The 25,043-nt window shown below is 36.7% G+C and overlaps 5 protein-coding genes across 11 annotated transcripts in view; 2 read left to right on the top strand and 3 right to left on the bottom strand.

The window, feature by feature from the left end:
• The first annotated feature begins 1,322 nt into the window (after positions 1-1,322).
• On the top strand, positions 1,323-2,440 carry LOC108561481. Its single transcript, XM_017919431.1, has 2 exons — positions 1,323-2,123; positions 2,180-2,440. The coding sequence occupies exons 1-2, from the start codon at positions 1,323-1,325 to the stop codon at positions 2,438-2,440; spliced, it is 1,062 nt and encodes a 353-aa protein (XP_017774920.1).
• Positions 2,441-2,659: 219 nt separating this feature from the next.
• On the top strand, positions 2,660-5,322 carry LOC108561492 (dynein intermediate chain 3, ciliary). 2 transcript variants are annotated; one of them, XM_017919453.1, is made up of 7 exons: positions 2,660-2,790; positions 2,847-3,060; positions 3,129-3,390; positions 3,679-4,330; positions 4,390-4,627; positions 4,687-4,891; positions 4,952-5,322. In XM_017919453.1, exons 1-7 carry the CDS (start codon positions 2,660-2,662, stop codon positions 5,032-5,034), a joined length of 1,785 nt encoding a protein of 594 aa, XP_017774942.1. In that variant the 3' UTR covers positions 5,035-5,322. The 2 variants fall into 2 exon arrangements, with proteins under 2 accessions (XP_017774942.1, XP_017774943.1); XM_017919454.1 differs by having other exon boundaries at positions 4,955-5,322.
• A 160-nt stretch (positions 5,323-5,482) lies between these two features.
• Positions 5,483-6,903, bottom strand: LOC108561495. Its single transcript, XM_017919457.1, has 2 exons — positions 5,887-6,903; positions 5,483-5,833 (listed from the first exon to the last, which is right to left on the bottom strand). The coding sequence occupies exons 1-2, from the start codon at positions 6,673-6,675 to the stop codon at positions 5,570-5,572; spliced, it is 1,053 nt and encodes a 350-aa protein (XP_017774946.1). The 5' UTR covers positions 6,676-6,903; the 3' UTR covers positions 5,483-5,569.
• Positions 6,904-6,967: 64 nt separating this feature from the next.
• LOC108561487 (ras-related GTP-binding protein C) lies at positions 6,968-8,701 on the bottom strand. Its single transcript, XM_017919446.1, has 6 exons — positions 8,517-8,701; positions 8,306-8,460; positions 8,017-8,245; positions 7,646-7,960; positions 7,299-7,587; positions 6,968-7,237 (listed from the first exon to the last, which is right to left on the bottom strand). The coding sequence occupies exons 1-6, from the start codon at positions 8,517-8,519 to the stop codon at positions 7,062-7,064; spliced, it is 1,167 nt and encodes a 388-aa protein (XP_017774935.1). The 5' UTR covers positions 8,520-8,701; the 3' UTR covers positions 6,968-7,061.
• A 1,348-nt stretch (positions 8,702-10,049) lies between these two features.
• The window catches only part of LOC108561484 (muscle M-line assembly protein unc-89), a 32,864-nt gene continuing 17,870 nt past the window's right edge, over positions 10,050-25,043 (bottom strand). For 4 of the 6 annotated variants that reach the window (XM_017919434.1, XM_017919435.1, XM_017919439.1 and 1 more), the window contains 33 exons: positions 24,704-24,796; positions 24,260-24,559; positions 24,051-24,204; positions 23,103-23,993; positions 22,245-22,943; positions 22,011-22,160; positions 21,514-21,646; positions 20,840-21,454; positions 20,269-20,787; positions 19,761-20,218; positions 19,412-19,699; positions 19,097-19,222; positions 18,780-19,037; positions 18,334-18,621; positions 18,149-18,275; positions 17,974-18,098; positions 17,552-17,920; positions 17,430-17,447; positions 16,993-17,219; positions 16,584-16,938; positions 16,124-16,529; positions 15,530-16,067; positions 15,231-15,475; positions 13,950-15,174; positions 13,314-13,895; positions 12,562-13,259; positions 12,361-12,505; positions 11,999-12,306; positions 11,297-11,941; positions 10,950-11,235; positions 10,710-10,890; positions 10,420-10,645; positions 10,050-10,361 (listed from right to left, as the gene is read on the bottom strand). In XM_017919434.1, coding sequence (XP_017774923.1) covers positions 10,145-10,361; positions 10,420-10,645; positions 10,710-10,890; positions 10,950-11,235; positions 11,297-11,941; positions 11,999-12,306; positions 12,361-12,505; positions 12,562-13,259; positions 13,314-13,895; positions 13,950-15,174; positions 15,231-15,475; positions 15,530-16,067; positions 16,124-16,529; positions 16,584-16,938; positions 16,993-17,219; positions 17,430-17,447; positions 17,552-17,920; positions 17,974-18,098; positions 18,149-18,275; positions 18,334-18,621; positions 18,780-19,037; positions 19,097-19,222; positions 19,412-19,699; positions 19,761-20,218; positions 20,269-20,787; positions 20,840-21,454; positions 21,514-21,646; positions 22,011-22,160; positions 22,245-22,943; positions 23,103-23,993; positions 24,051-24,204; positions 24,260-24,559; positions 24,704-24,796 — 11,895 coding nt within the window. In that variant the 3' untranslated portion in view covers positions 10,050-10,144. The remainder of the gene's footprint in view (positions 10,362-10,419; positions 10,646-10,709; positions 10,891-10,949; positions 11,236-11,296; positions 11,942-11,998; positions 12,307-12,360; positions 12,506-12,561; positions 13,260-13,313; positions 13,896-13,949; positions 15,175-15,230; positions 15,476-15,529; positions 16,068-16,123; positions 16,530-16,583; positions 16,939-16,992; positions 17,220-17,429; positions 17,448-17,551; positions 17,921-17,973; positions 18,099-18,148; positions 18,276-18,333; positions 18,622-18,779; positions 19,038-19,096; positions 19,223-19,411; positions 19,700-19,760; positions 20,219-20,268; positions 20,788-20,839; positions 21,455-21,513; positions 21,647-22,010; positions 22,161-22,244; positions 22,944-23,102; positions 23,994-24,050; positions 24,205-24,259; positions 24,560-24,703; positions 24,797-25,043) is intronic. The other 2 variants (XM_017919438.1, XM_017919437.1) reach the window with 2 other exon arrangements.

Below are 25,043 nucleotides of genomic sequence, written 5' to 3' on the forward strand. Positions count from 1 at the left end.
ATATTTGAATTATTATTATTGATCCTTTCATTTTTGTTAATCGGCAATACTACAAGTTCTAGTATGGTAATTACGAGAATTTATTAAAACAATATTATGTATGTTTGCGTTTATGAAAATATAAACAGATCGTTAAGATTATAAAATATATATTTTAGCATTGAATAACAAAATGAAAGTTTTACATATTAATAATTTTGTAGTTTGATTATCTAAACATTATAGTTTGTGACTTACATCATGCATGATATTTTTTGTATTAATAGGTTTAAATGTAATGTGCTCAAATATATTAATTAATTTTAAAAATTTGGTAAAAATGTATTCTTTAAAGGAAAGTAAGGTAATTTAAGGTATTTTTGATTAGATTTTAGATTCTTCCAAAATTGTGATGTGTATCAGCCTTGAAACTGCAAGGATCGATTATATTAATTTTGTAGTTTGGTCACCAAACAAAATAATTTATTAAATTAAATATACTGCCACATTTGAATTCAATAAATCCAAAATATATGTTTTTAATGAAATATTGATAAAAATGTTTCTTATTAATTACAATAAATACACAATTAATTTCAATTATAAAAATAATTTTGATTTAATAATTTAGTTAGCTAAAATTTGGATATACAATATTGAAATATATTATACAATATTTGTAGTTTTTAACTGTATTTTGTATTTTTTTTAATAATTATTTAAAACTAATAATAATACGTTATTAGGTCTCGTTTAATAGAATAGTTAATTCTAGTTCTTAATAAATAATTTATGAACGCATTTCAACGCGATTAAAATGTATTATAAATAATTAAAATATGGATGGAAAAATTGCGCTGCATTTGCACATTGTAATTGCAACAAAGAAATATTAATTAAAATTTACTGTATTGATTTACTAATTAATAATTACGAGAATTTAATTTACATTTACATATTTATAGCTGAATCCGTGTATGTTAGAAAATCGTGTATCTTAAATTTAACAATAATAACAAAAATAGTTATTGTATGCATAAAATAATATATATTGTTAATTTTAAGAAATAAGCACTTCTTAAGTAGAAGTATAAGTATAAAAATCCGTGCAATTATTAGGCTGTCTACTACAGATAAGTGTTTTCACATTCATAAATACGTATTATTTTTTCGTCAATAAATTAGTCGGTTCTTTCACGAACTTGATCAATGCGTGTGATAGAGACTATACAGTTCCTGTTTATCTATTTATTTAATACTTTTAATAGCATAATGAGTGTATATTATGATTGTCATAACACGATATGAATTCTATTTCAAATAGGTGACAATTCACGAACACGATGGGTGTGGGTAACTTGGGCTTCATACACATGTTCCTGAAGTTCAGCTCCTTGCTGGGATTCGTGCCCTTCTGCGATGCCAATGGACGACCTAAAAGTCTTCTGTTTAACCAAATCCTAGCCATCATCATCTGCTTGATCACTTTAGCATCGAAGCTATATTTCGATTCGATTAAGTATCCCAACCTAGTCGAACCAGACTTAATCGTGAAGATTGGTTGCATCAAAGACGGTCTGCTCACCTGCACCATTTTAAATGGGTTTCTATCGGCGAACGTTGTGAGCGTCAGAAACTATTTGCAATTGCGATATTTGACCAACGAGAGCTGCAAATTGTATTGCACCAACACGAATAGATTGAAGCCGTTCTTCATTATAGTAGCTTACAACTTTTACATTATCAGTTTGATTGTTTACGATTTGTACGCTTCGAAGAATTACGTGGAAGGAATACACATCTTCGTAAACATCGAAACTTACCTTGCCTACATGTTTGTCTTATACATACTGGCTTATTTTGTGTTCATTGGATGCACTATAGAGAATTTCAAGAAGAAACTAGACGATTGGTCGTCGATTTATCCTTTGAATTTGAAAGAGCTTCAGGTCATCAGCTCTTCGTCGCAAATATTCTGCGATTTGATTAATAACTTTACTAAAGTGTATGGAATGCAAGTATTTTTGGTTATGATGCTTTCGCTGCTGGATATTTTAATGACCATAAATACCATACTGAGCGCAGAACTGCAAGACTACCCGAAACTTGTAGAAATATTTGTTTGGTGGACTATAACACTATTCGTACTACTATAACCAAATATATGTTGATATTATTACTGATGTAATTTCTATTTTAGATACCAGGCATATCTGCAGCTTATTTGTGCGAAACTATTAAATCTAATGTGCAAGACGTCTTGGATCTATGCTCGAGAAACATCTACCGTTATGAAGGAGATATACAAAAGGAATTTAAATTGCTCGCCAATCAAATAGTTTTAAGATCTCCAAAGATGTCAGCTGCTGGATTTTTTGTCATCGATCATAGTTTGCTTTTCACACTTTCCAATATGCTGGTCACTTACTTAGTAGTTTTAGTTCAATTAACCCATAGCTAAACTAAAATCAATATTTTCTAACAAATACCACTTAATTAATTTATTTTTAATTGTAATTGTATGAAAATAATAATATAATGTATATCAAAATTAAATGATCTTTTAATTATATATTAATTTTCTAATTATCACGTTTTAGTCATGTTGTTTGGTTACCATGGTAAATTGTTTGCTCGAAGCCAAACCGCGTTCTTTTCACTGTAATTCTATTTGGCAGCTATGGATCTGACGTTTCCATATGAGAAAAAGCGCAGTGAATTTGGTAAGCAATGCATGTTCAACGACAGAGGACCAGAATTGATAGACAGTTGTCCGTCTTCGCTGAGGGTTTCCGTGGATTTCATCAGAAGGTAACCATTTACAAAATTGCAGAATAACTCATTCTTTATACAAACGAAATTTGCAGAAATCCAGTGAATACGGGTGTGCAAAATTCAAAGATCCAGGCAGAACATGAAATCAACACGTATCGCGCGGAATATAGTAACGCGCTGATGAACCATGTTGAAGGTGGATGGCCAAAAGATGTTAACATCGCAGACGAAGAGCAGACCAAGCGGTATCGCAGGAAGGTCGAGAAGGATGAGAGTTATGCGCATATTATGCAACAACTATGCAAGGTTGCGTATTATTTTTTTTACATATTAAAAATACACATAAATTTTATATATTTTCATATACGTTTCAGAATATGGAAAATTGCATTCTTCAAAATAACGCTATCAACATTTATCAACAATATTATACAGATGTTGAGCCAACGCCACTCACAGAGCCTTGTACAGCAAGAACTGTTAACGTTTTTCAAGACCAATCATCCCTGAAGCGACCGGTGACGAACATGTCATGGTCTCCGGATGGTGGTAGCAGAGTAATTGTATGCCATTGTAATCTCGTGTATCAGGCTAACATTCAATCCAAGCATCATCATTCCTACGTTTGGGAATTAGGTGAGTTTCAGGTGCAACATTAGAAACAAAAATTCTGAAAAGACTCAACTGAAATTGTGTTTCTTTATTTTATTATTCATATTTTATTTCATATATTATTCAAATACTATTTATACGTGTCTCAGCGTTTTGTTATGTGAATCAATTTTAGGCATGAAATATCCTTTTACTTATTCACTATTTTATTTATGAGTCATTATTACCTAGTATTGAACTGTACATATTTTTTTTTTGTAATATATTTTTTTTGTTATATTGTAATATAATAATTATATATTTTGTATTCAGAGAATCCAAATACGCCTCAAATGATTCTAAATCCGCCGACTCAATCAGTGTGTATAGAATACAATCAGAAAGATCAAAATTCCTTGGTTAGTGGTCAATACAATGGACAAGTTGCCGTATGGGATGTACGTCGAGGAAATGAACCGGTTGATTTTAGTGTGATGGAGTGCAGTCATAGAGATCCGGTGAATAGTATTCTTTGGATAAACTCAAAGTCTGGAACAGAATTCTTCAGTGGTTCCACGGATGGTACCCTGAAATGGTGGGATACCAGAAAGATGAAAGATCCTTTGGAGACACTTATACTGGATGCATCAAAATCAGAGGAACAGTCAATATCCAACGCTCTAGGCTGCTCAATTCTGGAATACGAGCACACGATTCCAACTAGATTTATGGTTGGTACTGAAAATGGCTATGTTATTTCTTGCAATCGCAAGGGAAAAGCACCTAACGAGAAGATGATGGCTAGATATCATACACACTACGGTCCGGTATTGGCTTTGCAACGAAACGCCGCGTTCGTCAAGAATTTCTTAACCGTAGGCGATTGGACAGCGAGAATTTGGTCCGAGGATTGCAAAGAGAGTGCTATTATGTGGACATCCTATCACAAAGCTCGCTTATCCGACGGTGCTTGGAGCCCAACCAGGTCTCACTTGTTCTTCATTATTAAATGTGTAGGTTTGAAAGCTCTTTTTAAAACCTTAGATATTCGGTATTTTATACCGCAAGATCCGACGGAATTTTGGATGTATGGGATTTGCTGCAAGATCAACATGCCGCCACGATAGGTGTTAAAATATCCGATGAGCCATTGACGAAGTTAAAAACTAACGAAGGTGGTCGTTTGATATGCGTGGGAAATCAAATTGGAACAACTTACATCATTGAATTCAGCGATAATTTGAGTTATTCCAACAAAAACGATAAGGCTCTTCTAACAGCCGTAAGAAATTGATGTCGTGGAATGCCTTTAAATACCATAATTATCAATATTTTTTTAAGATATTTGAAAGAGAAACTAGAAGAGAGAAGATTTTGGAGGCACGTAACCGAGAGATTCGTCTGAAGCAGAGAACTGCTAGGAGTTCGACGCAATTAGCCGAAGAACAAGTGGATACCGATGATACCTCTTTCGAAGATCCAAATGTTGTAGCAGCAGAACAGGAGTTCTTTGCTATTATCGAAAGGGAAACCAAAGTTGAAGAAGGTACCCAATATTATTATTTCGATTACATATGTATTTCTATTATTATTTTTTTTCATTTAGAAGAAGAAGAGGAGGAGGAAGAAGGGCAAGAGAATCTAGAGCTACTTCAAGGATTTGATACAGAGGACGAGGTCAAACCTTAGATATTATTTTATTGTAAACTTTTATTATTAAAGCAAAACAAATATATTTTTGAGATATTCACTACCTGAGATGTAACAAAACTGATCTATAACTGTTCAAGAATTTTGCTATTGAAATATACGAATCACTATTTGAAATTAATTTGATCGATATGCCATATTATGCCTGTTAATGGTACCATGAATTCTAATACAAATTATTACTTTTTTTGTGTTCAATTATCTCCATTCTCATAAAAGCACTCAATATTCATACGAACTTACACACTTTATCATTATAAAAGATAAGTAAACTATATATTTTCGTTATTATTGACTTTTTGTTACACGTATTTAAAACCACATATTCTATATTAAATCTAAAAAACGAATATTACTGATACGTCATTGTGAAACTACGATGCGAGAAAATACATTTGAATTCATTTAATGATGTTGATGTCAGGTCTCTAATATTTATTTATCAATAAATTCACTTAGTTAATGATTTCTCTAGAGTATTAATGAGATAAATAAAAACTACGCAGTAAAGGTTTTATTTCAATTGTGATAATTGAACCATAACAACCAAATAAGAAACGATTATATTGGAATAGTTAAATAGAAACATGTTATCAATGTTTTGTAAGCCAGCAGCTGAGATTTTTGGTGATCTGGTCATAACTTGCTTTGCAAGAACCATGAACTCATTTCGAGCATCTCCGTTACATCTATAAATGTTGCGAGAGCACATATCTCGAATGCTCTTCAACTTACGTTTGATGTTTTCGCAGCTTTGAGTTCCAAGAATCACAGGCACCTAAGAAATATAAAAACTTTAACGTTTGACATTAAAATTGTATTTTAACTTACTATGCAAGTGATAGTCCAGCATATATGTGATTTAAACATCGGAGGAATATCAGTAAATTCCGTTACAAGTAAAGAATTTATTGTTATTACTATGTCGATCTGTAATAGTATTGCTATTAGAGCCAATTGCGCTCCGAAGACTTGGTTGAAATATCCAATAAGGTCGCAGATGTTATGAAAGGAAGCGCCTAATGCTCGCAACCTCCGTACGTCAGTCTGAGGCTTGGCCAAGCGCTCCAAAAAACCTTTTAGAATCTTGTCAATGAATACGAAGTAAGTAATTACAATGAAAATTGTAACGAATAAAAGATACGATTCAAAAGCTTGGAATATATAAAAGATAGTTTGGTCTCTTCCGTGCAAGTAATAAATGTCGTACGATATTAAGGTGAATAAATACAAGTTAAATGCCAAGATCACAGCTATAATGTCAAATATTTTGGAAGTTTTAAGTCCAAATAATATATCGCATCGATTCGAGCAATATATCAGTGCTTGATAACCTTTAGGATCAAATACATTCGTTGTAAGGTAACAATTGATAGCAGATAAAGTTAAGATCATTTTTCTTAAGTATGCTGCATTCCTTACGAATTTTGGCTTAGACATCATCTCCGGCGGTGAATTGAAGAAGAATGTTCCAAATATTAGAAAGCTGCTTGTAACAATTGCAACTATTTTGTTCGCTACTGGACACTTTGGTGCGCCGTCCCTCCAATCACAATACGGGAAAAGCCCCAAGCATTTGCCGAATGTTGTTATGGGTCGTAAGAAATTGAGCCTCGGCATCTTATTTTTCTTCTACTGAAGTTGCCTAGTTGTTTCGCTCAATGTATCACACAATTTCCATACCTAATTAAGTCGTCTACTTTATTTTTTGTCTCCCAATGGATCATGCAATCGCCACAAATTAGTAAACATAAATAACATTCCAGATAATCGATCTAATCACCAATACTGTAATGGCATAATTAGTTTTAATGGCGGGTAGTCAACTCAAAATATATAGTTTTGTGAGAAAATATATCATTTATGTTAACTTTATTTGCAATTATTCGAAATAAAAAAAAATATAGAGATAAAGAAGAACGATGTAAATATATACACGTACATATGGCGAGAAATTAAAAAAAATATAGATGAACTTAAAGCGGAGAAAGAAACGGAAATATTAGTTAATTGTCTTCATCATTCAAAATTTCTTCGTTATTATCGTCTACCAGATTGTTTCCATTCATTATCGGACTTGATGCAACGTTACACATGTTCAACATTTGGTTAGTCTTATTTCTCAACTCAAACACTTGCTGAATGGCTTTCCGAAAGCATAGAAAATTGTAATCGATTATGCCTAAAAACGAGAAAAATAAAAAAAAACAGTGTCAAATAATCCTATTGGAAATTAGTATCACCTTTGTGCTCAAAGTTATCTTCCCTTAAAATACAAACTAGAGCCAAGAATTTGTTCACCTCGCGCAGGTACAAGACAGTTCCATTGTTGAGTTTGATTAAGCTTGAGCTCTTCTCATCGAAGGCCGCCTCTTGATCTTCCCTCACCCCGTAAATATACGACACATCTATCACTACATCAATCATATCACAGCAGAGTTCGTAACTCTGCATATCGACCGGAGTCGAATCTGTTGCAATGTATATTTTCGATACGACATCGAACAGAAATGACTTTTCTATTGCTGAGTTCTAATAAACAGACAATTAGTATATATAAATCTGTGTGAAAGTAGTAAGAAATATTTACAGTATTAAGGATATCTAATAAGTTTTCAAGAGCAGGTAACTGAGGTATCAACTTTTGCACAACTTTGGAAAACGCTTCAAAAATTGAGTGATCATAGATAGAGGTGAGATGAAAGCTGAGGTGGATCTGATCATATCCAGCATCAATTAAACTTTCTGTAGCAGTTTGATGTATATTCCTTTGAGATTCCATCTTAGAATCATCTCCAAATCCATCCACTTTATGGATGAAAACCTCAAACTTAATATTTGAATTCGTTTTGTAAGCTTGGGTAACAGTAGAATGCAGTTGCAATAAAGCATCAGAATAATCATCCTAAAAATAACCAGTATAAGATTCACATAATATAAGTAATACTTTATTTTCATTACCTGGACATCAATAACGAAAATCAATGCTCCGCAACCACCAAAGATCATATGAGGATCAAAAGCAGAATCTACAAAATCTATTTGTCCCGGGAAATCCCAGATTTGAAATTGTACAAAGCTAGAGTTGTTTATATTGTCTTTTACTATTTTGTTTGTACTCTCTAGGAATAATGTTTCATTGGGAGACATCTTGTGGAAAACAACTTTTTGTATAGATGATTTCCCAGACCTGTATTGAATAAATTATATGAAAGATGGGCATAACTCATATTTGTTGCATAAATATAACCTTCTTAAACCCATGAGCAATATCCTTGGTTTTTGCTCACCCGTTGGGGACAGACTATTATCCTGCTCTCCCTCATACTGACCATAACCAAAGTTTTTAGGGAATGAATTTGGGTGGTCATCGTAGGGCACACTCTCTTCATCGTCCTGGTAGGACTGCAACACATTAAATATTAAAGGGAACACATGAAGAGATGATTACAAGTTACTACCATAATAACGTCGTGTTTGCTCTGGCTGCTTTGTCACTGGATAAATTCACTTAATCATAATATTTATCAACCACCACCAAAATCACAGTATTCAACAACGTTATCAACATCACATGATTTTGACAGATGACAGACATTACATTTCAATGCCAGCAGTGCAAGAGGCGCGTTTTCAATAAATTTAAATACTTTGAAACGCAGTTTCTGTAGCACATAATATATTGGCTAAATATATAGATTTAACTCTTACATTCTAAATTTAAAGTTAATAATATTAATGAATCATAAACCTTGTCTTCACTTCAATTACATATTGTACCACAATCAGTAATTAAAATATTTTTAATAGCATCTAACATCTAACAATTAGTAATAAATTCATATAATTTAGATTTTTAATTTAAAATTATACTGCAGATCAATTTGCGTCTATTTTTTAATGGTGTAGCGAACTAATGCATCTTATTAATAGAAGCATTTAAAAAATAGCCAACTTTTAAATTAGGTCAGCCGTGTGCCTGTAAACTTGTATTTATAAAAAAATTATTATGTATTTGAAAGCGACACTTGTTCATCGATTATAGAGTTTTTCTTAGTTCATCTGATTATTTAGAATTACGTAAATGATTTTATTGAGAACACAGTTTTATCTAAGTTTACCACAAAGTTAAACTATATAACTAAATATTAAAAAAAAATAAAATATATCCACGACTTTATTAAGTTTTTTTTTGTACAATTAAAAACAAGTTTAAAATTTGACAAAAAAATGTCTTTCGTCTTCACGAAATGCACCACTGTTTTTAGTTTTGATTATATGCAGTATTCCAATTTTGTTTATTTCGATAATCGTATAAAGATGGATTATCTCAATATAGGTTTAATATTTTATCTTCTCAATTTTCTTGATATATTTGATGTACACATCTATGATTAATTCGAGTAATTTTAGAATAGGTACAACATATTTTGTTTATTATTTATAGAACCGATTATAACGATTTTTAAGAATCTGAAAAATAATTTTATATGACAATTGTAATTTTCTTTATCTCTGAGGCACTATTTTTGTAACATTCCGGTTGGTCACTGGAATATACAGATCAACATTGGCAGATTGTGAGCAAGAGGTGCGCGCCTGGTGTCTATAAAATTAAGGGAGCCTCAAATCTTAACTAATCCTCATGATTACCTTAAGGTCCTTAAACGACACGTCATTAACGTTATATTTTTTTTAACTAGTTATTGGGTTCCACAAAAATATATAAATTTGAAATCAAGAATACATATACACAAACATTCAGTTAATCTGAAATAAGTTTACTCGAGATTAATGAAATCTTTATTTACTTTATTTTCCCAGTAGGGTAAATACAACAGAAGAAAAAAAAAATATATATTTATAACAGTTTCCAAATAAATTTAAATAATGATACACGAACTCAAAAAAAACCTTTGAAATCGTCAAAAACTCTTGATTTCCTGAAAAAAAGTTAATATCTTTTGCCGCGCGAATTTTATTCATATAACAGCGAATATATATATATATGTATATATTATTCAATAAATAAATTAAATCTTTTATTATTTACATTAACTAACTAAGAAGTGGTTTAGAATTAGTTGCTTTAGAAGGGCGCCGTCAAAAGCTCTTCTTGTAAGCTCTGCGAGCGGTTCAAACGTCCCCCTAGTGAGGTGGAGTCAGCGCTCTTTTCTGCATGGTAAGCCTCGCTGTATTCCTTCAAACGGTTGCCCAAAAAGACAGCCCGCTCGCGTTTCTTAATCATGGAATCAGTTGGTAGCAACCAGCGGTTCTCTTGGCATTCCTCAGCGGTTGGACGTTTGCTAAAAAAACAGTGCTTCGTATAAGAAAGAGGTTAGATTAAATTTTCAATAAATTTACTTGGGGTGTCTCTTGAAGAGAAGCATAACAAATCTGACTCCCTCCTGAGAAACTTCCTTGTACAAATGCTCGAACCTGAAGCGCACGAACAACGTGTTTTGTCTGCTTTCATTATCATCTGCTCCCTTGAACGGTAAAGTACCAGAGAGCATTACGTATGTGAGTACACCGACTTGCCAGATGTCGGTTTGGGGGAAAGCTGGTTCATCGCTCAGTACTTCTGGTGCTGTTTTATTTAAACATAATAATTTTGTATTTCCTCAAACATAAATTGTAACAGTTTGTCTTACCAACGTAGTCAGGATGGCCAACAACTGGTACTTTGTTACCGAGTTTAGTTACCCTGTGGGCACTTCCAAAGTCGACTAATTTTACTTGAACGGATCTTACCCCACACATAACAACGTTGTCAGGTTGCAAATCCAAATGGCAAAGGCCTCTCCAGTGCAGGTATTGAATACCATCCAAAACCTGAAATTATGAAAAAGTATAAATATTCTGTAAATAATAAAATAATTAGTTTGAAATACTTGTGAGACAATGATTGCCACGGTTTGTTCCGTGTATTCGTGGCGCGTGGACAAATAGGTGAGCACATCTGCACCTTGGAGTTTTTCCATGATGAACACTGAATTACCGTCGGAAGCTCTGTATGCTTCAAAAAGCGTGGCAATCCTTTCGTGACGTAGAGATCTTAATGCTGCAAATTCTCCTTCGATGTTGTCAGCTCCCAGCGATCCAGTATCGATCAACTTAGCAACAAACACTTGATCGGAGCTTTTGTCCAAAGCTTTAACGACCGCAGAGAATTTACCCCTGAACAAGAACAAAATAATTCCAATTAATCAATTCATTGCAAAACATTCACGTATTTTACCTGGCTATTTCAGAAATGAAATTGTACTTTTCTTGTGGATCTCCCTTAATCCAATCGACGGGTTTAGTTTCAACATTGTAGTCTAATTGGTTTCTTGGTTCTACAACTACTTCGCCACCAGCGTCAGTAATCTGTTGCAGGTGCATCATAGCTTTACTTATTTGCACTTTGGCTGCACCGGTTGGCTGAGTCATAATAACAGGAGAAGCGACTCCAAAATCGCTCCAGCCCATCTCGTTCTTTGCGGCTAACCTGAAAATGTAGTTCTTGCCGGCTTCCAGTTCCTTCATTAAGTAGAATTCATGATCGATGTTGTTTGCTTTATCGGACCATTCCATGTCATCGGCCAATTTGAATTGCACGCTGTAGCAAATGACAGGGGAGTGGCCATCGTGCTTAGGTTGTTTCCAGCTCAATAAGACTTCGGTATCAGACACCTGGGTTCCTTCTGGAGAATCAGGTGCATCTGGGACTGTTCCCAAGACGATCCTGGTCCTCGAGATCGTTTGACCAATCTTATTGCGTGCCACCACTTTGTATAATCCAGCATCGAATCCTAATGCTGGCGACAGCTTCAAATGGGACCTTCCATGTTCATCTACTTGAATTTTAATACGGTGGGATTCGGCAATAATTGCATCGTTCCTTAAAGTACCAAAATATATTAAATTATCTATTACAATTTATAATTTTTAAACTTACTTAAACCACTGCACAATCGGATCAGGATCTCCTACAGCCATACAGATCATTTCAAGATCTTTACCTTCTTGAAGCGCGGTTATTTGTGGCTTTTCGCGGAAGAATGGCAAACGACCTTCCATTTTACTTTCGAGGAAGGCCTCGGCTTCAGCATAGGTATCCAAACGAGTACCGATTTCGTGTCTCAACCGACGGATTGTGAATCCCATATCTCCAGTTCCGTACTTGCTAATCCTGGCTTTCCTTTCATCATCGATTTCCTCATCCATAACATCAGTAAAACGACGTCTTTCACGAATTACCGGCGTCTATAAGTTTGATCATTTATAATTTGCAAACTTTAATTGTCAATTGAAACTTACAGCCCAATCGTATCCATTCTCGTTAGACACTATGTGGGCATGGCCTGGTCCTCTACTTCCAGCAACTTTCATGTATTCACGCAAACGTACTGGGAAATCAACGTCACGTAATTGCAACAGGTATGTATCCGGTCCGTTTTGGTAGCTAAATCATAAAATGTTAATTTATTATCTACAAAATATTGACAAATATTAACATACTGGCTTTCTGATTTGAATGCACCAATCTCGTAATTAAGAGGTGATCTTGTAGGGATTTGGTCTTCCCACGTTCTTGGTTTGTGCGCGACTCTTTCTGGTGTCTTTGCTGGAGGTGGTGTCGATCTTTCTCCAGGTGGATAAACCATTCTGGATGGATGAGTGAAAGCTCCTTCCAGCGGGCGCCTCCTGAACCATTTTCTACAAGATGCGTTATCGTACCATTCACGGTACAAAACAAAGTAGTCTCTCAAGTATGTGGTGCTAATCATGTACTCGTCTCTCCAAGACTTATCGGCGCGTTCCAACCACGGGTGCCTCAAAGCTGCGTGCACATCTAACCTGCCATCGGCTTGATATATTAAAAGTTTTGAGATAAAGTCGCGACATTCCAGACTCATATTTGACCACCAACTATCTTCGAACTTCCATTTTCCGGCTTGAATGTTCATCAGAGTTTCCATGTCGTGCATTCCACGGAACGGAGAATGTCCGGAGAGTAAAATGTAGGTGATGATACCAACGCTCCACATGTCATGGCCTAAGCCTGTTCCTTCGCCATTCGCAGCCTCCGGACTCACGTATTCGGGCATTCCATATTTCAATGGATACAAACGACCCATTTGCACGCGCCTCGACAATCCGAAATCACCAATCTTCAGTTCATCGCTTCCTGGGTGAGAAAGCAACAAATCTCCAATCTAAAACAATAATCTTTTAATATCAATCGAATAAAATAAGAAATATTATTTTACGTTAAGTCCCATATGACCAAAGCCCCTCTCGTGCATGTATTGCAATCCTTGTAATAATTGTCGAATGTATCCGGCAATTTCTGATTCGGTGTAGTACTCTTGCTTGATCAAATAATCCTTAACAAGTTCGCCACCTCCAGCTAATTCCATGACTAAAGCAAGACAATCGTCATGCTCATAAGCGTCGTGCAGTGAAATCAAACGACGGTGATGCAATTGGTTCATAATCTCCCATTCATTGTACATCATAGGCTTGAGTTCGCCTCTGCTGTGCATAATCTTGGCGGCATAATTGCGACCGTTTAATCTTTCAACTGCATGGTAAGTCACACCTTGAGTTCCTCTGCCCAATTCATCACCAATGTCGTACGCATCGGAGTACGGCTTCTTCCTCAACTTAATTGGATTAGGATTGTTGTATGTCCTTATGTTGTATTCAAGATCGTTCTCCTCGATGTGTAGCATAGCGCTGGAGGAAATGCTTCCGGCAACGTTACGTGCACTCACCGAATACAATCCTTCGTCTTTGAAAATGGCGTCATTGATTACCAAAATAGCAGTATCGGGTTCCATAAATTGAATCTATAAACATTCAAATAAATAATTTAAAATTATTTTCTATTAATTTTACTTTACCTTAATACGAGTTGAATTAGCAACCGGTTTCCAATCACGATACCATTTGATTTCTGGATATGGCACTCCTAAGATTCTAGCTTCAAATCTTGCTTTACCTCTCACCATTACATACTCAATGTCCGGTCTGCGGATGAAGATCGGAGCTTCGGCAATCTCCAAACGAACTCTCTGTCTTGCTTCGCCGTGCTCATTTGTGGCTACAGCTTCATACCAACCTACGTCTCTCTCCAACATTTTGTTTATGAAGAGCGTTGCTTGTCCGTTTCTTGTGTAGCTCATGTCAAACCTACCACCGGGTTCGATCAGTTCATCATTGAAATAATAAGCCATCTTTGGTTTTGGATATCCGTACACAAACCAGAATAGATTGGTGTTTTGGTCTTTGACACCGTACTGAGCATCGTGTTCTTGACGTAAAAAGCGTGGTGCTTGAGCCATGTTATCATGAGGAGGTCTATCGATATCGAAATCTTTCGGGAAGTACGGAGATGTCTCTGGTCGAAAGTCGATGCCAGGCGGTAAGTATGGCATGAACTTGATTGGTTCTGGCTCAAGTTTTTCGCGGTGTGTCATCGCGTAGGGCGAGGGATCGCTGATTCCATACTTATTCTCAACGCGCACCCTGAATTTGTAATCGCGGAATGGTTCCAAATTGCGGACATCGCAACAACAGCTGCGGATTCCGGAGCGAACGGTGAACCAATCACCATGTGGATGCTCAAGCATTTCCAGTTGATATGTGACTGGGAATCTTGGCCCTGAAGGAATAGATGGCTTCCACGAAAGGGTACAATGTCTGTCGGTCATCCGCGATATGATTGGGGCATCGGATAGAGGCATTGGGGCTCCGCTCTTTTTGTATTTATCGAAGTCTGAGTATTGATCGGTTATTGGTTTCTTGGGTCTAGCTTCCATGCCCTCATCAAACCTGAGATAAGCATCACAGCTATCTGATCCGTGGTCGTTGTAAATCTTGCAAGTGTATTTTCCAAGATCATCCTGATCAACGCCGGCTACCGTTAAACGCAACAAACCATTCCTGTCCATTTCCATTTTGATTCTATCAGCTGGGTACATTCTTTGATCGTTTCTATACCACTCAACTGTAGGTTCAGGAATACCAGCAGCACACGCGGTAAACTTGGCAGTCATTCCCTTGTATAATTCGGTATCTCCAATACGTTTTACAAAGTTAGCTGGTTCAATCTTCTTTTGAGTTTTACTAAAAATTGAGAATTATTATAATTATATAATTATTTTTAATTCGTTATGAATTACATTTCTTTAACGACTTCCAAACGAGCCATGCATGTGTCTTGACCCTCCTTGTTAGTGGCTGTAGCCGTGTATGAGCCTTCATCTTCTGGTAGACAATTTGCTATGTAAAGACAGCAAGCATCTCCATCCCGTTTAATACGATATTTGTCGGAATCGCGCAAAGGAACACCGTCTTTACTCCAACTAACTTCTGGCTGTGGAACTCCCGAAACTCTAACAGGGAATTTAGCATCTCTTTTTGGTAACTGAAATTGATCTTATAATTAATGGGATCAATTTGTTAATATTATGATATAAACCTGTTGTAAATCTGTGAATCTTTGGGTAAAGCTAGGTGCTTGGAAAACTTTATGAACTGATGCTTTGGCTTGCGAAGTTTCTGATCCCAAAGGATTTACAATTCGTACGCCGTATAAGCCAGCATCGGAAGGAAGGGAGTGATCGATGCGTAATCCAACCTTTTTACCATCACAAGTCAAGAGAATTCGGTCAGATGGGACGATTGGTTGTCCATCTTTGGTCCATTCAACGGATGGAATTGGATTTCCAGTAAATGGCGCTTCCATTTTAAGTTCTTGGCCTTCGTCAGTGATGATATCGCGGAGAGCATGCAAGAACATTGGTCTCTCTTCAGGTTGATCTCCTTTAGTCGCGGAAGTTACTGTTAAGAGTGCTGAAGACTCGGCTTCTCCTGCTTCGTTCGTAGCAATAGCATAGTATGTTAGTGCATCACGGAGTTGATCGCAAGCATCGATTACCAAAGCGCTTCCACCATCGGGAAGATCCGTGATTTTTATGTGCTTATTATCGGAAATAACTTCAGCACCGTTTCTCCTCCTTTAATAATTAATCAAATGTAATATAATTTTATATTAAACATTAACGAATATTACCAAATAATTGACGGCTGTGGAAATCCGGATACTTTCACTTCAAATTTAACTGGGAAACCTTCAACAACCGTTTGTGGATATATTCTAGTGATAAAGTCTGGTTTGATTGGTCTCTTTTCGATTTCTACGTTTGCTTCACCGGTAATTTCACCAACTTTATTGGCAACTATTAAAGTGTACTTGCCAGCATTTTCTGGCCTCACATTATCAACTACTAATGCAATAGTTCCATCTGGATGGTGTTCCATGTGTATATTGGAAGAAGCACGAACCGGAAGACCGTCTTTCATCCATTTAATTTCAGGTGGTGGATAGGCTGCTACGTTAGCTGTTAGTTTCAGGGGTTCTCCAACCATTACCTTAGTATCTTTGATACATTTAGTGAATTTCGGGCGTTTGGCACTTGCTGTTTAAATAATAAAAAAAATCAAAATAATGAAATATTTAAATGAAACATTACCATTAACAACAACTGCGCACAATCCAGCAGTTTCCCCATTTTGATTTTTTACGACCAATTTGTAAGCTCCACTATCGGCAGGGGTGACGGCAACGATCTTTAACTTCACAGTACCGTCAGGAAGATGTTCAGTTTTGATTCTTTTGTCATCTGCGTCTATCTTTTCGCCGTCCTTGTACCATGCGACTTGTGGTTTAGGGCTACCGGATATTTTTGCCTTCAACTCCAGTTTCTCTCCTTCATTTACTTCTTCAGATCTTTCTAAACGCTTCGCAAACGATGGAGGCGTTTGAAGCATAGTAACTTTAGCAGAAGTTTCCGCATCTCCAACCACATTTGTAGCTGTGACTTTGTACTATCAAATAAGTAAAATTAATAAACATATATCATATATTAAAAAAAAATTTACAAGTCCAGAATCATTTTCGCCATAATTGATGATGGTCATGGTGCTGGTGATTTGTCTATCAGAAGTGGTTGCAAATTGAAGCTCTGGTACATCGACAATTTCCTTGTTGTTCAAGAACCATTTGATTTCGGGTCTTGGCAAACCATCTGCTCTCACCATCAAAGAGATTTCACCACCGTGTTCGACGTGTCCGTCAGTCAATCCAGTAATAAATTGAGGTTTCTCGGCTATAAAACAAAGATACTGCAGTTAGTTAATTGTTATGAAGGTAGCCAAAAAAAAAAAAGCGAAGCCGCAAACCTAAAAAAAATCAATTTTAAATAGCATTTAGATAAATAAAATTATGCGATTTGTGAGCTTTGAGAAATACCACTGTCAATGAATTTGCAATAATCGGTAGTAAAAGCCGATAAAACAAACAAAGCATGTAAACTTACTGCTCGGTTCTGGTTCTTCTGTAAAAGTTTCAATATAATGTTAAATACATTTCAAATAAGTTATAATTGAAATATGTACGTATTTTTTTAAATAATTTACTGTGATTATTAAGGATACTTACTAATAGTTTTGATTCTGCCTTCAGAATTTGCTTCTCCGTATTCGTTCTTCGCGTAGACTTTGTAGTAGCCTTCATCAGAGAGTTGAACTTTATTAAACTTCAGAGTGTATCTCTCGTTTTCTAAATCTTCCAGGATTTCAATATCTCCACCGGCCTCTATGACATTTTCGCTCTTAGTCCACGTGACGATGGCTTTAGGATTGGATTGGATGATGCAAGTGAGCTCTGTGGCGTCGCCAGGAACAACCTTGACAAAGTCAGGTCCCTCAATTTCTGGACTCAGAACGACTGTTAGTACACCACTGGATGTGGTTTCTCCCCATTTATTTTTCAATTTCAAAGAATATTCTCCGCCATTGATTCTCTCGCCTGTAAAATAATAATGAACATAAAAGGTAATTATGACATTTTACTTAACTTACATCTGGGTATAGTTAGTGAGAATGTGCATTCCTTCAATGTATCTTCAATGTCTTTGTCCTCAGCCTCAATGACCATTTTGTACTTCTCAAATTCTTCAGGTGTAATCTCTTTGCCTTTGAAGCACCTGCGAAATATATTATTTATTTGATGAATTATTGAGATTAAAATATTTACCATGTAAACTCTGGGACTGGTTCTCCCACAATAACTGCTTTCAAAACAGCCTCCTTCTTCTTAATGACGGTTGTATCTTGTAGACCTAAACCTTCGCGAACCTTAGGTCTTCTCAATTCAGCCTCGGCTAAAAGTGAATTCAATATATTGATAGTAAATAGATGTTACATCCTTTTTGTATTTACGTATGATTTCCAGCTTCGATTGTTGTTTAATATCTCCTACGCAATTAGAGATAGTGCATTCATATACTCCAGCATCTGCAGGCTGAAGACGAATGATTTCCAATTTATGAACATTGCCTTCATCCATGATCTTGAAGCGTTGATTTGCTCCTGGTTTAATAAGACTTCCGTTCAAAGTCCATGCAGCTGTTGGAGCTGGATTTCCATTTGTTGTTACTGAAAAGACGGTTCCCAAAGATTCGAATTGGGACCTATCCTTCATATTTGATTCAGTGATTGTCGGTAGAGCTGTGGATATTTGGTAACACGCATTTAATATGATATTCTTTTATAAAAAAATTGTATAACGTTACACGAAACAAACCTTAACATTTCTAGCAAGCTCCAAGGGGTTTTGGTTAGTGCGTTTTGCTCTTAACAAAGCTGCTGAGTCGGATTATTTTTACCTTGTGCGCCGATTTCTTCAACTAAAGACCTTTGCTTTTTGGCTCTCTCTAAAAGAGCTTCAATATCGTCGTCCTCTACTTCCGCTTTCTGAGGTTCAGCGGGTTTTGTAGCTTCCGGTGTGGTTGGTTCCTCGACCTCCATGATCTCGCATACATCAGTACCCGCGGATTTGGCTCGCTTCTTGACTGTTAATATTTCCTCTTCGACGATGGGTTGCGGTTCTTCAACTTTGCCCTCCTCGACTATCATCTTGTCACCTTAAGTTATTTACCCTATTTAGAGAAATCTTGGCTCCATTGAATTCGCGTATTTTTACCTATTTGACACTGTTCTGGTTCTTCGATGACTTCCTCGATTTTAAATTCGTCCGTCGTGACCTCATCTACTATAAGTTTAAGTTTGACCGGAGCTTCCTCTTCTATCGCATCAGTATGGCTCACTTCTGTTAGTTAATCGGGACAAATTTCGAGACAAGACACATTTTGTAATAACGGACATGAACATACACAGGGATTTAAAAAAACAAAAAAAAAACAAAAAAGTGTAATAAAAACAACATATGGCGGATTCAGTTGCAAAAAGACCGCTTCAAAAATTGTGTATTCATGTAGTGAAAGTGTAAACAACTTACTGTGTACTGTGACATTGCTCTTGCTCGATACTGTGCCCAAGGTGTTGGTGACTTGAATTTCATATTCTCCTTGTTCTTCGTACTTGATGAGGTTCACGCTGAGGTGGTAATTCTCAAAGCGTTTGGTATCTCTGGTAATTTTGATCCTGGCATCTGCGGACACTTCTTTTCCATTTCTTAACCATTTAACAGTTGGTTCTGGCACTGCTTCTACTTCGCATTCGAGATGCAAAGTGGCGCCTTCCTCGACAGTTGTATCCTTCAATTGTTTGATAACCTTTGGTTTACCTGGAGATACAATTTAATTTATTATATGTAGATTCATTTATATAGATTTAATTAAACTTACAGTTCACTGTCAACTTGGCGCTTGTGCTTGTTTCACCTAGCTCGTTAATAACTTTGCAAGTATATTTTCCACTCAATTCACTTCCCACTTCTTTGATGACCAGTTTGAGACCATCATCAGCTTCAATTTTTGTATATTCAGTTCTTGTTTCCTGGATCTCCACTTCATCCAGGAACCACTTGACGGTAGGCTTGGGAAACGCATCTACTTTAAGGCCTAAGGTAACGTTTTTGTCATGCTCGGTTACAGTCATATCTTCAAGAGCTTGAACGATAGTTGGTGCTCTCTTTACATCAACTCTGGCTTCATCCTCAGAAGTTCCATGAATATTTTTAGCTCTGACCTTGTACGAAGCAGAGTCAGTGGTGACGGATCCGGTAATCTTCAACTTATATGTTTCTCCATCATCAGAAATGATGTAATGACCATCGGATTTTATCTCGACGCCGTCTTTAAACCTGAAATTATTCATATAAGATTATATTTGGATTAATATAAATTAATTTACCAAGTAATTTCTGGTGGTGGTTGAGATTCCATTTTGATACTTAGTTCAACCTCAGCCTTTTGAGAGATGGACTTATTTTCACCAATCTTCTTTAAGATCTTAGGCTTGCAGTAAATCTCAAGGTTCCAAAATTGGGATACTTGTGCCATTTCATTGCTTGCCACTACAGAGTATGAACCGGAATCCTTAAGTGTAGTATTCTTAATAACAATACTATATTTATTTCCTTCTTCAACGATGCTTATCAGTTCGGTATTCTTGATAATCTTTCCATCTTTATAGAATTGCACAGTTGGTTTTGGAATTCCATCGATTTCAGCGGTCATTTTCAGTTCCTGTTCGGTGGAGGCAGTTGTGTCTGTCATTTTGCAAATTGTTGGTGGGGCTTTTACGGTGAGATGCATTTCACGGATATCCTGGCCAAGCTCGTTTTCAGCAGTGATCTCGTAACGTCCTGCATCTTTAGCTTCAACATTCTTGATGACCAAAGACATAGTCTCTTCATCTTCATGCAAAAATCTATGATTGCAAGAAGTTAATAACAAAATATTAAACATATCAAATATCTTACTTGTATTTCTGACTTGGCTCAACAGCTTCACCTTCGTGTTTCCAAGTGACTTTTGGTTTAGGAAAACCTTTTACTTGAAGTTCCATAATACAAGAACCTCCGACTGAGGTGATGGCTTCGCGCTTCTCTATTATGAGCTGAGGTTTCTCTGGTTCTCTGTACAATTCATGAACTGTACCTTGTACAGTTAATTCAGCACTGCAGCTAATATTACCGGTAGTGGTTTGCGCCACACAAGTATAGAGGCCAGCGTCTTCCGGTTTTACATGTTGGAAGATCAATGCAAGAGAATCCTCATCGTCGCCCAACAAGACTTTGAAACGTTCTTCGGCCTCAAATTCCTTACCGTCCTTCTTCCAAATGAAAGAAGGCTTTTCTCCGGGTGGCAAAGGAATTTCCTTGTTTGGCAGATCATCGAAGAGATGTTTAGATTCGGTTACAGTGACCTTGGCTTCAGTACAGGCCTCGCCGTGTTCGTTTATAGCAACGCACTTGTACACACCTGCATCTTGGGGCTTTACATCTGGGATTACCAATTCATAAAAATCGTGATCAGACAGGTCTCGGTTGACCTTGATTCGTTCAGAATCTTGAATTTTAACATTATCTTTGTAACTAAAACATAGATAGCAATATAATAACAGAATATTTGGTAAATTATTTTTGGTGTTTACAATGTCAAAATTGGATGGGGTTCTCCTCTGATTTTGAGCATAAATCTCAAATAGGTATCTTCGAGCAATTCAGTGTCCTTCAATTTAACGGTAAAGTCAGGCTTTTTCAGCTCTTCCTTTTCCTCCTCAGTTACTGAAAATTTGTAAGGGATTTAATAAAATGAAAATTAAATGAATATGACTACTAACAAATGTGGACTTGCAAGTGAGTGCTGCAGGTTGATTTGCCTTTAGCATTGCATGCGACGGCGGTGAAGACACCGGAGTCAACTTCCTCGGCGTCTATAATCTCTAAGCGCCAAGTTTTATGCTCGTCAAGAGATGTTACTTTAATGCGTTCAAGCAGGCTACCTTCAATAGCTCTATTGTCTTTAAGCCATGTTAGCGAATCAGGTGTGTCAGCAAGTTTAATTTCAAAAACGGTGCGTTCACCAGCTGCGATAAAGAAGCGTGTAAGCAAGAAAAAAGTAATTGAAAGCAAAACAATTGTAACTTACGTTTAATGTGTATGCCTCCTAGAGTTTTAGTAAATTTAGGAGTTTCGTCTGGTGGAGCCATGCCAATATCTTTAGACTTGGATTTCTTCACGGCATCTTCGAGTATTTTTCCGTCAAAGACGGTCGATTGGGTTACAGTTTGAAAAGAGTCTAGGAAATTAAAATACAATTAGTGAATATAAAATGATAATTAAATTAAATTAGGTGTAGCTTTTGTTGTGTTTCGTAACTTACCGCTGCGTTCGTTCGTTTCGGCGCCAATTGAATCCGTTCGATTATATTTACCCTGTTCAGAAGATGAACGTCGAGAATATTTTTCGAATTTAGCCAACCTGTCCTCTTCTTCTCCTTGGTTACTAAGAGATCGCTTGTATGAATCAGTTGAATCCGTTGAAGTGAGTCGACGGTAACTATCTGATTTGATTTTGCTCACATACGCATCCGCGTCAAAATCATCTTCGACTGATGCCTTGGATGACAACCTCTCAGATCTTCTCTTACTCACGTACGAATCTTCTGCATCGTAAGCAGAAGTTTCATGATGTTTATCTTTAATGCTTCGCCTGCTGAAACTATATTCACTATCGTCCGCAAGCCTCGATTTTCGATAGCTGTAATCTCCTTCATCCACAGCAGCTGACTTGCGATAACTGTAATCTCCTTCATCGAGAGCAGTTGATTTGCGATAGCTGTAATCGCCTTCGCCAGCAAGAGATGTTCTTTTGTAACTGTAATCTCCTTCGTCAGATCTTAATGACTTTCTGCCAGATGTCTCATCTAAGGCAGCTGAACCCAGAGCGGTGGATCTACGGGAATAGCTGGTGGTGCTTCCTCTGCTTTCAGAGTCAATGGACAACGATCTCTTTGACAACGAATCTCCAGCAGCCGATGAAGAGTACCGGGAATACGACGAAGACATTTCACCGTAGCCCTCTGTGAAAGTTTACGTATAAAAATATTGATTCCCACGATGTTTAATTATGGCCCAAGCGATTCCACCGTAATAAAGATTAATTGCAACAAGCGTGTGTATCAATTGTACGTGTTATATATTTTATTGTAATTTGTGATTAGTGAATGCCTGAAACTTACCAGAGGTGCCATACGCGGAGACGTGTTTCCTACTCATAGCTTCTTGGTCGACGTTAAGACCGACCGCGACGTTCACTCTAAAACTATCACCGTAATCAGCTAATTCTGATTTAGAACCATCCCTACTTAAAGCAATTGCACTTCCCGACACACGATTATCTACACTTATGTGAGTTTTACTTAAGACCGGATTTACTAACTTCTGCTTTTCACTATCAACAGCAATTTGTTTTGATGCACTTTCAACTTTTTGGGTTACGGCTTCGACTTTCTGCTGAATCTCAGCAGTTGCTGATTTTTGTGATGTTGTTTCAAGTTTTTGTTGAGTGGTTTCTACTTTCTGTGTTACTGATTGTGCCTCTCTGGCAGTTTCAGATTTTGCAGCTATTTTTTGAGATATTGTCTCTACTTTTTGTTGAGATATTTCAACTTTCTGAGTTGGAGTTTCAACTTTCTGCGGGACAGTGTCAACTTTTTGAGATAGTGTATCTGCTTTATGTGTAACCGTGTCAAGTGTTTGAGCAGTCGTTTCTACTTTTGTAGAGGACTGTACTTTCTGCACAGATTCAACTTTTTGCTGCGTCGATGTTTGTACTGTTGTTTTAATAGATGATGATTTTTGGATGACAGATGTTGCTTCAACTTTAGATTCGACTGTTTTCTGAACTGAAACAGATTCCCCTTTTTTCTCAACTTCAACTGCCTTCTTTTCGACGACTTTATCTTCTTTTTTCTGAAGTTCTACGACTCTAGGAAGTTTACTTTCCTCAATTATCTGTGCAACTTCTACTTGGATCTTGGGCGGTTCTTTGGGAAGTTGGTATTGTTGTAGAACTGGCTCTGGGGGCGATGCTGGCCCTGAGAGGACTTGCAAATCGTCAGCTCCTTCTTCTGTTGCATAAATGTATAAATAGAACATTTACATTTAATTGTTTAATTGTGACTTACCGATTTCAGTAGCAAATTCTTTAATTTCCTTCAACCAAAAATCTTTAACTTGCTCCCGGTGGCAAGTCAAGGTCAGAGCGTGACCTGCTGTTTTATCGAATAGTTCGAAGACAAATGGATCGTCAGGATGATCTTTCACTTCTACTTGTGGTAACTGAAAATGCGTTTCATTAATATGTTTTGAACAGGATGCATGTCCAACTATTTACTCTGATTATGTCTTTGAGTTGAAAAACAGATCGATCTTCCGAAATCCTTCGTACTTTAGAGATTAAGATGCGGGCTTTGAAGAGAAATAGGTAACGTTCTTTGGTGATGTCGCCGAAGCAGACTGAAAACCAATCGTGGGCGAGCAGGCGACCTAATTTATGGATGCTGCCACGATAACCTTCGATGCTATTAGTAAATTTATCGTCTTGTGCCCGGTGTGGGACACTTAGCATCAACTCCAAAGCCTTCTGAAGATCTGAATTGTCTTCGCCAAGACAAGCGCTATACCTGACTAACTCCTGAAAATCAAATAAATATCAGAAATGTTAAAAAAATATAGTAAAATTCCGTTGGAGCTATTCCAAATCGAAATCAACGATCTTCGCAACAATTTCGATTTTTTCGATTCCAATTTTATAGAATTTGACCTAGTTTGAAAGTACCTTCAGGAGAAGTTGGTAGTCGTTGATCCTCTGGATGGGTAACTTGAGGTGTTCGGCGATGGTTTTGTCGTCGTTTAAGCGATGCGAAAGCTCCTGCAAACAAATGGGTGGAAAAGTTAGGATTTTGCAAAAAAAAAATAGAGAAAAATAAAGAGAGACAGAAATCAAGAAAAACGAGATTTCGTGCAAAACCGTGCGAGCTAGTCTCTTTATTTTTAGCCAGATGAATATTAAAATACGATGCGCGCGTTTGTTATTTATAAATACGCCAACACACTGCTCCGAACTTACATCGAGCAAGACAGGGATCTGAGCTCATCACCATTTGCAATAATCCACA

Source organism: Nicrophorus vespilloides, unplaced genomic scaffold (genome assembly GCF_001412225.1).
Source record: "Nicrophorus vespilloides isolate i.1.1-1 unplaced genomic scaffold, Nicve_v1.0, whole genome shotgun sequence".
Lineage (NCBI taxonomy): Eukaryota > Metazoa > Arthropoda > Insecta > Coleoptera > Silphidae > Nicrophorus > Nicrophorus vespilloides.

Excerpts from the sequence above, each read along its gene's own strand:
- LOC108561481 (XM_017919431.1), top strand. The coding sequence starts at position 1,323 with ATGGGTGTGGGTAACTTGGGCTTCATACACATGTTCCTGAAGTTCAGC. Across the intron at positions 2,124-2,179 it reads GGTGGACTATAACACTATTC|ATACCAGGCATATCTGCAGC; the intron begins GTACTACTATAA and ends TTTCTATTTTAG.
- LOC108561495 (XM_017919457.1), bottom strand. The coding sequence starts at position 6,675 with ATGCCGAGGCTCAATTTCTTACGACCCATAACAACATTCGGCAAATGC. Across the intron at positions 5,834-5,886 it reads GCTGGACTATCACTTGCATA|GTGCCTGTGATTCTTGGAAC; the intron begins GTAAGTTAAAAT and ends TATATTTCTTAG.
- LOC108561492 (XM_017919453.1), top strand. The coding sequence starts at position 2,660 with ATGGATCTGACGTTTCCATATGAGAAAAAGCGCAGTGAATTTGGTAAG. Across the intron at positions 3,391-3,678 it reads TTCCTACGTTTGGGAATTAG|AGAATCCAAATACGCCTCAA; the intron begins GTGAGTTTCAGG and ends TTTTGTATTCAG. Across the intron at positions 4,892-4,951 it reads GGAAACCAAAGTTGAAGAAG|AAGAAGAAGAGGAGGAGGAA; the intron begins GTACCCAATATT and ends TTTTTCATTTAG.
- LOC108561487 (XM_017919446.1), bottom strand. Across the intron at positions 7,961-8,016 it reads TTTTCGTTATTGATGTCCAG|GATGATTATTCTGATGCTTT; the intron begins GTAATGAAAATA and ends GGTTATTTTTAG. Across the intron at positions 7,238-7,298 it reads AGATAACTTTGAGCACAAAG|GCATAATCGATTACAATTTT; the intron begins GTGATACTAATT and ends TCTCGTTTTTAG.